The 12,424-nt window shown below is 43.3% G+C and overlaps 1 protein-coding gene across 2 annotated transcripts in view; it reads right to left on the bottom strand.

The window, feature by feature from the left end:
• The window catches only part of LOC135213732 (dnaJ homolog subfamily B member 14-like), a 188,089-nt gene that overhangs the window by 16,064 nt on the left and 159,601 nt on the right, over positions 1-12,424 (bottom strand). For both annotated transcript variants that reach the window (XR_010314195.1, XM_064247849.1), the window contains exon 6: positions 9,775-9,938. Coding sequence is in view for 1 of the 2 variants with exons in the window: in XM_064247849.1 (XP_064103919.1) it covers positions 9,775-9,938 (164 nt within the window). In the remaining variant the exon portion in view is untranslated. The remainder of the gene's footprint in view (positions 1-9,774; positions 9,939-12,424) is intronic.

The following is a 12,424-nucleotide window of genomic DNA, read 5'->3' as shown; positions in this document are numbered from 1 at the left end:
ACAATAACTGATCCTTGTTCTGTTTGTCGCGGTTGGTTGGTGGAACAGTGGAGGAAGTTTTATGAGAAAGGCCAGTACAAGAGAAAGGAGACGATGCCATCTTTGGATGACCAAGCGTTGCCGGCTTCTTTTGTATCGGCAATACACCAGACTGCTCCATATGTTTCGCCACCTGCTTTTGATTTGTCCCATACCCTTCGGTTTCTCCTAGCGATTCGTTATCGGAAACTCCGGGAGGGGTTTTGGGTAATTTTATACATAATATTTACGCTCTGTTGTTCCCAGCAGGGAGGGGTGTAGCATCGCCATCTTTGTTCCAGGTCCCGGCTCCCAACGCGCATAGGATGGAAGGTACGTGGGCAGCGCTAGGCCTACCAAGCGTACCAACCTTGGAGGATTTGCTGTCGCATAATATGGCGTCACGATTCCAGCAGAGTCCGGCAGCGCTGAATGTTCCTCATCCCCCTGGCTTGCACTTTATAGGAAATAATGCCTCGGCTACGCCAACAACTTCAATGTTTACGGCGATGCAGAACGTTCGAGGTAGTTTTGCTGCATAGCAGGGATGCCAACAGCAGTCGCACAGTCTCTCCCTACAAGATTGGTGATGTCACAACTGGCGTCACAACTGGCGTCACACACCGACATGGCAGATGCGATGACGTCACAGCCTACTGCTTCTCGGTCTACTTCGCTGCCTCCGGAACCAAATACGCTTTCTGACTCGGTGGTACACACCGTAATGAAGAAATTACAGGATCTAGAGCAGAAAATTGCTAAGAAAGACAAAAGAAAAGGCATGATTCGTCTTCTTCTTCGTCTTCTTCCTCTACCTCGGCATCATCGCTAAGTTCGATGACGTCTCGGCGTGTACCAGTCAAGTGTTGGAGGATACGGGACTTCAGGACTGATCCTCGGGCCAAGAGGAGAAGAGTGAATTCTTCTTCATCTTCGGGCCAGGACTGTCACATCCCAGTCAGCAAGAAAGTCAAGAAAGTCAAGAAGTCAGTGGCTGGTAAGCTCAAAGCTAGCGGACGAAGCCGTTTACAAGAGTTCGAACGAGTGAGAGTGTCGACGGTCGCTGGGCTAGCGGCCAATGCAGAGTTGCCAGTAGAGACTACAAAGGGTTAAGAGAGACTACAATGCCATTGGTGAAATCAAGTTAAGGGCGCAAAATGCAGCAAAGAATAGAGCACAGATACCAGTTTTGCCTGTAAGACCGTTTAAAATACAGAGAAAGGATGAAAAGGCTCCTATTAAAAGAACGAAGAATAGAGAGTTGGCAACTTCGTCTGATACGTTGGTGGAAGGCATTGTTCGCCTAGATGAAGGATCAAGGACAAATTCTCCGACGGTCGTTGGAGACGATATCAATCGTCATAGAGAGGAAGTTAGCTCGGTAGGCAATGACAAAGAAGAGATGCTTCTGTGTCCCGTCAGGGTAATAAGAGAGTACTTAAGAAGGACAAGGCACCTCAGGCTGGGGTGCCGGAGGTTGTTCGTAAGTACAGGATGGAACAAAAAGGAAGTGTCCAGGAATACAATATCGTTTTGGCTAAGACAAATGATCAGGAATGCCTACATGACAGAAGACAGGGGGTCAAATAGCCAGGAGGGGGCTAGAGCTCATGACATCAGAGGCTTGAGTGCTTCTTTGGCATTCAAGAAGAATATATCTGTGGAGAGAATTCTGAAAGCTGGTGTTTGGAAACGTCAAACAACTTTCACTTCCTTTTATTTAAAAGACGTTGCCCATAGATCCTTGGACACTTTTTCCTTGGGTCCAGTGGTGGCGGCCCAGCAAGTGGTATAGCTCATCCAGTACCCCTGGCGGGTCAGTTTGTGTCTAGTCTAAGATGAAGGTATGAAAATAGAATGAATAGGATGACTGGTCTTTTTTCTTTACTACTTTCTTTCTACTCCTTTACCTACGGGCAGTATGAAGGAGAGTACTATCATAAGCTGGAACGGACTAGATGCAGGTGAATAAAGTTATTTTAGAGTATAGTATACTTTTCAGTAGCAACACACTCCTCTCGGTAATAGGGAAGAGCGGGGTGATGGTAGATCCAGATACAAGGGACAAGAGTGGTTTATGTGAAGGGAAGGTTCTCTATTTTCCCATAGTTCATAAACCATGGCATGGTACCAGCACCCAGTGAGGGAAACCAATAGATTCTCTTATATCTTTGGTTCAAGGGTTTATAGTCCATTCTCTTGGAATGCTCCTAATATTTGGAAATGGATAAGGTGGCAAACTCCCAGTCAGTTATAGAGACTTACCTCCCTCCAATAAGTAAGTCTATCCTAATGTTAAGACCGAAGGTTTGTTTCGTATATGAACAAATGACAAATTTGTAACTAATTTGTATTTTTCATAACTAACAAACCTGAGGTCTTAACAGTTAAAGGCCCACCTCGAACCACCCCTCTAGCAGTCTAAACTGGGTTAGAAGTGTAACTGGTGGGTCACGGGACGCCTAGGGCATTCTGGGTGCTACATGCCCAAGACCTCAGGTTTGTTAGTTATGAAAAATACAAATTAAGTTACAAATTTGTCATTTCTATTTCAAAGATAATGCGATTTACCTCAGACAAAGCTACCTCAAAATTTAAGACTGACGATTCATTGATTTAGTTTGGCTACCAAAACAACAATAATTTCTACTGACTATTTGTCCCTCAAGTAGTCAAGAATAAGCACTTCAATCTAGATTCATATTCATATCCTGGAATCAGAAAAATGAAAGATAAGTTACTGAAAAATGACAAATTTTTAAACAATTTGTATTTTTCATAGCTAACAAACCTGAAGTCTTAACAATAGGATAATCTTCTTGTGCCAGCTGGAGACTGGTTAAAAACAATCAAAGATGACAATTCAAGGAATCTGCAGCATCTGGCAACTCATGTATACAAGGTGGAAGCTGGCCACTGACCAGGTGCAGAACCTTGTGACGCGCTAATCTTTCCCCAATCCAGGGAACAAAAAGAGAGAGGGACAGCTAGAGGTGGGCAGTCAACATTAAGACCTTAGGTTTGTTAGCTATGAAAAATACAAATTGATTACAAATTTGTCACTTGTTCATACGCGGAACAAACCCTTGGTCTTTACAATAGGATAAGACTTATACTTGGAGGAAGGTACAAGTATCCTAAACCAGCTGGGAGTTAACCAACCTGGCCACCCTTCCTAGAAGAACAAGTTTTAAAGAAGGGGGTCAACGCCCACGAGAGAATAGACAATCGGATATCTAAAAACTCAGCCGTCTGGGTTGATTCACAATGATATGTGAACAGATTCATTGCATTCAAGGAACAAAAGAGAAACTCTGCCTGTTCAAACAACAAACCATTAAGCCACAGGTTTGTTACTACTCACTCCCCTTGCTAAAGTGAGGAGTCTTGTTACTGAAGGAGATTTGTCTATCGCATAGTTACAAGAAAAACCACTACCAGTATGACCACCCTACTCACCTGTATCAGACCAGTTCCAGCACATGACATGTCTACTCTTCGACCTGCCCGAAGGAAGAAATGGAAAAAAAAGAGAAAGAGGCCAGCCAACTCACTCATTCTCTCTTCCACACAATCATCTTAGGTAAGATACAAATGGTCCTGCCAGGGACACTGGGTGAATTACACAACCTGCTGGGCAGCCAACACCGGAACCAAGGAAAAAAAAGTGTCCAAAGACCTGTGGGCAACACCCTTTAGGTAAAAGGAGGTGAACTTTCAGAATTCTGTGAACAGACAAGTTTTTCTTAAATGCCTGAGAACAACTTTTACCTCTCATGTCATGAGTTCTAGCCTACACAAACTCAGTGACAGAACTATTAAGCGAGGAGTAACCTGTTTAATCGTCTCATGTAACCAGAATGAAATGGTGTTTTTGGACACCTTCCTTCTGGACCGGCCAGTGCTAACAAAACTTCTATGGAACCTAGGTCTTAGGTGACGAGTCCTTTTTAGACAGCATCTCAGTGCTCTGACCGTTTAAAGCAAGAGTTCTTGCGGATCGCTGTCCACAGAGTCATTCAGTGAGGGAACGGAAAACGAGGCAAATCTGTCATCATGCACAGAGGGATTCTGGGTCTTGGCCATGAATTCTGGGATAAATTTGAAAGCCACTCATGCCCAACCCCTGGTGGGTTTAACATCAGAGCTCCAGCCATGAAGCTCTCCAACTCTTTATGAAGAAGCCAAGGTCAACAAGAAAACTGTATTTAGGGTCAGCTCCTAATCTGATGATTGGCGTATGGGCTCTAAAGGAGCTCGATTGAGACTTCTCAGAACAAGAGAAAGATCCACGCAGGAGGCTGAATTCCCTTGGAGAACAAGATTGTTCGAAACTCCTGAACAACAAGGAGACTTCCCAGGATGAAGAGATGTGGAGACTTCCCAGGATGAAGAGATGTCTATGCCTTTCAGGCACAACACCAAGCCCAAGGCAACCCTGTAACCTCTGATAGCTGAAACAGAAAGCCCTTTCCCATCCCTGAGGAAAATCAGAAAATCTGCTATCCGTTGAACAGATGTTCTGAATGGAGAGAAACCCCGTTGACAACACCAATCACAGTAGACTGCCAATTTCCCCTGATAGACTGCTGACTAAGATTTCCTGAGATAGCCAGACATCCGTCCCTGCAGCCTTTTGAGAAAAACCTCTCGCTCGGAGGAGATACTCGACAGTCTCCAGCCATGAAGAGAGAGGGACTCTACTGACTGGTGAAACCTTTCTACATGAGGATGGCAAAAGAGCTGATGGCAAGGGGGAATCTCTCTTGGAGCCTCTCATAGAAGAGACAGAAGGCAAGGGAACCACTGCCTGAGGCCATAGAGCTACCAACATCATTCTGAGATTTTACAAACTCAATACTCTGTTCTGGACTTGATGGATTAAGCAAAACAGAGGGAAGGTGAACACATCTAGATTGTCTCGAAGATGCTGTAAGGTGTCCTCTGCTGGAGCAAGAGGATCTGGGACCACTGAACAGTAAACCTCTAACTTCCTGTTGAAGTGAGTGGTGAAGAAGTCTAGTATCAGCCTCCCCCAAACGTGAAAAAGCCTGTCCACAACATCCTGATGCAGAGACCACTCTGTGCCCAGGATTGGCTCTGATGACTCAGCTTGTCAGCCACCACATTTCTCTTGCCTGGATTGTAGCTGGCAGAAAGCTCCATCAAGTTGTCAATCACCCATCAGTGCAACTCTACTGTCAATGAATGGAGCTGGTGAGACACTAGGCCCCCCTACTTGTTCACATAAGCAACCACTATGGTGTTGTCGGACATCAGCATGACAGAATGACCCTCTACCTCTCCTGAAACTCTCTCAGCCCTAGGAAAGCTGTTTTCAACTCCAAAATACTGATGTGCAGCAGCTTCTCCTTCAGACTCCAAATGCCTGAGGCAAGGAGATCTTCCAGATGAGCACCGCAACCGTCGTTGGAAGCATCCGAAAACAGGAGAAAGTAGTCTGGAGGGGGTGAACGCAGAGGGACTCTTACCATGAGATTCCGGTCATCTAACCACCAACGAAGGTATTTTCTCACCTCCTTTGATAGGTGAGGAAAGCCTGGAACTCTCATTTGTCTTATCCATCAAACGATCAGGAGAGGCGGGCAGCATTTTTTCACCAATCCATGGTGATGATTGCAAAATGGATGTAGGGGTAAAAAGGCCTCCTTATAGAGAGGCGTTATCCTGAGAAGAGTGATGCAGTTCTCGTGTGACAAACCGAGGACTTGGTTCAGCATTGTCGAGCTGCGGCCCTGGTTCAAGCCGAGCCCAACTCAGCCGAGCGCCCATCTCACACGTACGCGACGGAGGACTGGAAGGAGTCAAAGGAATAAGCTGCTGACGAGAGCATTCATTCTTCTCATGGTGTACTGCAGACTCCTTTGAGAACAAGGTGCCTATTGAAGGAGTCTGCATGGGGGACCTCCACCTTGACTCTCCAGGTGCTTGGTGGGACCTAGCGAGTACAGGTAGAGGTACTGGCAGGGAGAGTTGAGGTGCCTGCATGTCTCACCTCTTTCTCTTGCCCTGCATTCTTACTAGTAAGCTACAGATCAGGATGTGCAAGTCTCCACAGAGGCTCGGACTTTCAGGGCATCTCAGTCAGACCAAGAACCTGATAGTACAGTACTAATCCTTGAAGCCACCTTCTAAGAATTAGTATGGGAAGTGGGTACGGAGGTAACCACTCCCTTGGCTCCCGATTACGTGGGCCCCATGCTGGCCTGGGTTTGAACTTCTAGCCTAATCTTTCCTTTGTGATACAAAAGTGCAATATACCCACCTGTTCACGTTCTTCAGTCCCAGTATACTCCAGCTTAAGACTTTGAAGAACACCACATGACTTACAACCCACAAACGCCTACACAACAGAGCTCTCTACTACCATACCAAACACCAGATCTGCATGTCCTCTACTGCACGCTCTGTTATCGTTCAACTTTCCACCACATGCTGTCACCATCTTTTCTCCTATGATGTCACAACACAACATAAATACATCAAGACATTTTCTAAAATCAAACACGTTTCCCATACATTGAACATCGACCACATTTCACCAATACAAAAAATAAAAATAACTCTTACTAAACTGAAATACTATATAACCACTAGGAACTGGTACCTCTTCAATAGGTGAGGAAGAGCCAGCGAGAGAACCACCTTCTTCCTCCGAAGAAAGGGGCAGGCTGAAAGAAGATCCTTTCTTCTCCTCTTTGCTACCTTTACCCACTTCCCTTGGAAGAAGAGATTGAAAGGGAAAATTTTAAGCAAAAGAGAAAGAAGAAGAATGAGTGATTTCTTTCCAAGTGCCCTTCGTTTGAGTTTTCTAAGAGCTAGAGGAAAGTTAGCCTGACCTGAAGGTCGGGCCGCTGTGACACACGAAGGCCTCCAGACTTAGTCCCTGCCTGGCGGACAAGGTAGTCATTATCTTCAACTCAACATTTATCTGTTGCAGCATCTAGCATATCTCTAGGGAAGAGAGAAGATTAACCCAGCTGCAGCCAATTCTTCATGGTCGCAGAGAGCTCGGGACCCAAAGTCCTGGTCAGGCAAGTCAAGATGGTGTCTCTCCTCTTTAAGACCAAGTTGGCTACAGGTTGCTGTCTGGTGGGCTAGGTGGGAAATCGCCCTACCTTCTAACTGGCAAAGTCTACCTAAAGCCGAACCCTCTACCGAAACTATGGCCCCTGAGGGAGCTGTTAGTTTGACCACCATAAAGAACCACAAATCAAGGTAGGAAACAGCCCAGAAAACAGCCAGAGCGGCAGCCACCAGAATTGCTGTTTCTTGTTACGAGAGGGAAACCGCTTCTGCAAGTTTCAGCGAGGGACCAGAGTCTAAGCGAACTAAACCCAGGTCCACCTGTTTCAGCTGCCAATGACCTCTTTGAAGGTTAGTACTAACCCTTCCGGTGAGGAAGAGGCGGCATCAACTTCCCTGGAGACTCGAACCGACTGACTTCTCTTGTCCGGAGGCTAGATCACCCACCTGATTGAGGACCCTAACGGCAAGGAAAGACCACAGTAGACCCACTGAAGCCTTGGGTTCCATACTTGGTCCCAAGGAAGACCCCAGTTGAGAGGGACAATATACTGACGAGGTCGTAGGTCCTTCCTCTAGACCATTCTGCTGACAGATCAGCGCTATGATCTCCTCAAAGGTCCTCCGTATTGCAGGATGTTGTTGTTGGAGATTAAGCTGGCCTTATGCCAGCATGCTCATAGAGCAGCCCATAGAAACATCGCAGGAGTGTCACTCTTTTAGCAAAGGCCCTTTGAGTCCCTCAAAGGTGTGGTCTTCCCAACCTACTCTCCCCTAAGGGAAAGAACATTACCAGACCCCTGAGGTCCTTCCTCAAGCTTTCCAGCATATTTCCTGCTTGGTCCAAGGACCGAGCCAGGAGCATAAGCTTCAGTAGCAGGACTCCTTTCAGAACCTTCAATGGCATCCCACCTGTTCGAAACTCACTTTCCAAAAATCCAAGGAGACAAGGGAACAGGTGAGGAAGGGCTCGTACTCTCAGCTGTCCTATCCGCCATGCAGTTGGGGAAGGTGAGTCTCATTTGATCACCAACTTGTAGTGATCATTGTAATACAGGTCTAGGAAAACACCTCTGTTCTGGAGAGGCACTACCCCAAGAAGAGCAAAGCAGTTCTCACATGCCAGGCAGAGGCCTTGGCTCAGCATAGCCGAGCCGTGGCCCCAGCTTGAGCTGAGCCCTCTACTCGGCTGAGCTGCTCCTCTCACACACATGCAACGAAGGACTGGAGGGAGTCAAAGGAACAGCCTGCCGATGAGAGCATTTGCTTTTCTCATGATGTGCCCCAGACTCCTTCAGGGCCACAGCCCCTGTAGAAGGAGTCTATACAGGAGACCTCCTCTTCACCTCTCCAGGTGCTTAGTTAACACCCGAGGCGCTGGTTTGGGCCTCTAGCAGAGTACAAGTAGAGGTACTGGCAGGGAAAGTCAAGGCACCTGATTGTCTCTTCTCTTTCCCTCACCTTGTACCCTCACTGGTACAGAGAGAGGAACCTCCATTTGCCGATTGAGAGGTGCGAGTCTCCGTAGACCCTTGTACATTCAAGGCATCTCGGTCAGACCACGGCCCTAACACAGCACTAGATTTGGAAGCGCATGCTTCTTTGAACTAGTAGAGGGAGCAGTTACAGAGGTACCCACTCTCTTGGCTCCCAATTCCAAAGATGTAATGTGGGCCTGCGGATGGGAACCTGCACCTTCAGGTGAGGGAGAGCCGACAAGAGAACCCTCTGCTTCCTCCGAAGAGGCAGGCAGGACCCTAGAAATTTCATGATGAGATTTCATAAGAGGATGCAGAGGCAACCTTCTTCATAGGGGAGGAGGCAACAGACGACAACGACGACGACAACAAGGAAGAAGACAATAAAGACGATGATGACAGCACTCTATGTGATCTCCTAAACTTCCTCTTTGTCGTCTTCATCAATGGCAGTGAAGTCCTTCATCCAGTCAGGAGGGTGTGAAGCAGAGCAGGTGACTCCATTACCGCAGGTACTTTCAGCATAAGTCAGGATGGCCTCAGGAACAATGGACACATTGTTAACCTCTGGAGGCATCGCGAAGGCAGGAGAAGGAGCTGTCACAACTCAATGCGTCAGGAGGTGCACAGCAGCCCCTGTCACCAATGATGATGGAGTGGTATCGGAAGGTGGCAGCAACACCAATGCATTACCCTGGCAAACACAAGAACAGTGACAGAAGCGGTAGTGGGAGTCTCCATTACCCGAGTTCACCCATCTTTCACAAGTCTTTCACAAGTCAAACATCAATAAGGAATGTTCACTTTCACTGTCCTTAGTAGCATGGTGGCTAAATACTGGAATCGGTGTCTCCTTTTTTTGACACGCGCTTATTACAGGATAAAGCAGCAGTCCCTGGGTACCGGGAACTTACAAAACATTCTCTCTGGGAGTATGAATACTTATTCTCTGTAAGTTAAGTGCTTTTTATCTGGAACGTTAGAACTAGCAATACCTATTTCAGTACCTTTGCGAGTGCTGAAATACTATGTGCAGTATCTTTATATTGAATGTTATCATTAGTTTGTATAAAAATTGTGTAATATTTTAGTCTCATTATTTTGTCATGTGTATGCTTCAAAATAATGAGACTAAAGTTAGCTAACCTTGAAAGCACAAAGTTATCCAATAAGACAAAATTAACCTTTCAATAATTTACAAAAACCTCAAACCTCAGTATAATATACTTACTGTAATTCTTTTCTTTGAAGCAAGCGTTGCGTAAAGTTGACACATAATCTTCCTCTACCTGCTGTTCTAAACGTCGAATGCTTCCCTGGTACTCAGTAGAGAAGTCTGGCTTTACATAATACGACACTCCAAGTCCATTAGTGGTACGCTGAACACTGTACTTGCTGTTAAGTAAAAGTTTAATGTTTAAACCTTTTCTAATACCGAAGATGAATTTCATTTTGAATTTAGTTTCATTCAACAAATCCACTGATTCGAAAACATCTTACAAGGCCGACAAAATGAAAAGTTTAATGAATTATTTCAGAACTACCACATGACTTTACTGAAGAGAGTAATGTAGTATCAGTAAAAGACTAAACTCAAAAACTACAAATAAATCCTCTGAAGGCTGTGAAGCTTCTCAAGCACTGGAATTTCTACATGGCATTAAAACACTGCGAGCTGCAATTGGGTTTGAGGTACTGACTGTACTTGCAATTAATCAATAGTTGAAGTATCATTAGTTTGGTTTTGTATTCAAAATAAAACTAAAAATCCTGGTATGTATGTATAATCTAATATCTCCTTTGTGTGATTCTGCTTAATAAAAGTGAAAAAAAAATCAAGATTTACTATCCCTTAAATATGATGTGTTAGGGTAAAAATTGAGGTGCATCCTCCAGTACTACAACCCTACAATGGTTTGATGTTTTATTGCTGAGAAATAAAAGGATGTGAATACCTTAGTAAGTTTCTGTTCTGAAAAAACATTATGAAAAAGTCTTTTATCCCTACTATTATCATATTATTTCCTAGTCATTATTTCAAACTACTTGAGTAGGGTTTCAAATTCTCCTACAACTAAGCTAAAGGCCAGAAGAAAATATTTTATTATTAAGAGCATACTATTAAACACAACTTCCTTGTCAAGCCTAAAAGATATCTTCTTAAACGTAAAATAAGGCCAACCATTACTGAATTAATATAATTTCTAATCAAGGCTGACTTTTGAAATTACATAAAATACATGAAAAAAGTAATAGATGAAAAGGTGATATGCTATAGTAGTGCATACTCTCACAAGACGACCATAAGAAAATCTGAGCAGATTTGATGATAAACTTCATTATTCAAAAGTATTTGCACGTTGCTAAGGCAACCCAACAATTACAGCTCAGGCAAAAGCTAACTAAAAGCATAAGTGCATAATCTTTCTAAACAAAATACTATGCCAAAGGAAAATGCTGATGAGGGCACTTAAAATGAAACTAAAATAAGCTATCAAATTTATTGCGTAAGTTACAAGTTGTAACAACGCTTCATAGGAACAGAGAGAAAAGAGGAACATGTGCATCTTATCACAAATATTACCACAAAAGAAATAGTATTGATGCAAAAACTTGAAACTTGAGAGAGAGAGAGAGAGAGAGAGAGAGAGAGATGAGTAGAAGGAGAGAGGGAAGAAAGAGAGAGAGAGGAGAGAGAGAGAGAAGAGAGAGAGAGACGAGAGAAGAGGAGAGAGAAGAAGAGGAGAGAGAGAGAGAGAGAGAGAGAGACCTCAAATATTATGTCCTGCATCAACATCTGGTTTAAGGGAACAGTTTGTGAGTGTTCAGTTTTAATGGTTCTGAAAGCATCCTTATTAACAGAACTTGGAATAAAAATAATACAACATAAAAGTAAATAACTTAACAAAATCTATGTAAAACTTTTTCAAAACACAGTTTTTAAATTGTTAACAGTCAAAATCGAATAAGAAATAAAGAAAAATTTCTAATAAATTAATGGATACACACGAAAGACTTAATGCATTACCTAATCTAATAAAGTATATTTTACAATCCTGTCTTACGTTGGAGACAAAAAAATTAAAAGTTTACAAAGCTACGATCTCATCTACTTTGTAGTGAAGTCTAAGAAACGAAGGAGAGAGAGAGAGAGAGAGAAAGACTGTGTGTGTGTGTGTGTCAATGCATTCTGACATATTGAAACTAAGAGTTGAACCTGAACACTACCAGAGTTCAAAAATATAAAAAAGGTAAATAACACCTAAATGTCCTATACATAAATATACAGTACTGAATTACACTTTCTAATCTATAACCTATGTATGTATCACAATACATCCTGGATGTCTTTCAAAATGCTCACAAAACGAGCCTAAGGCACAATGATCAGAAAAAATGTAACTGAGATTATACCACCCCACTCTAAAATGGATAAAGGTTCGTATCAACTGAAATTTTTTTATGGTTAATATTCATAATATTTTATAGAATTGCTTTAATTTACTTAATAATCTTGAGAAAGAAAATTGTAAATACACTGCAAAGTTACTCCACCTGAAAATTTTATTGACAGTCTTAATTTTTTTTAAGTAGTAATTATCTAAATGTTCAAATATCCAAAAGAAAAAAAAGTCTCACAGGCCACTAACTTGCTTCCTCAGAACAGAATACCAACATATGAAAAGAAGAAAAAATAAAAATAAAAGATGCCTAAGCATTTCAATAAATATAAAAATACAAAACACGACATAACTAAGATCAGCTACGGCAAAAGGTATGGCACCTCAAAGTACAAACAAAGCCTTTCTGAAAATTATCAACACCAACACTGGCAACATGACTGTTCCAGTTTTACAGGAAAGAAAATGAAAGCCTTATGA

This window comes from Macrobrachium nipponense, chromosome 43, assembly GCF_015104395.2.
Source record: "Macrobrachium nipponense isolate FS-2020 chromosome 43, ASM1510439v2, whole genome shotgun sequence".
Lineage (NCBI taxonomy): Eukaryota > Metazoa > Arthropoda > Malacostraca > Decapoda > Palaemonidae > Macrobrachium > Macrobrachium nipponense.
This window is presented reverse-complemented; position numbering and strand designations above follow the sequence as displayed.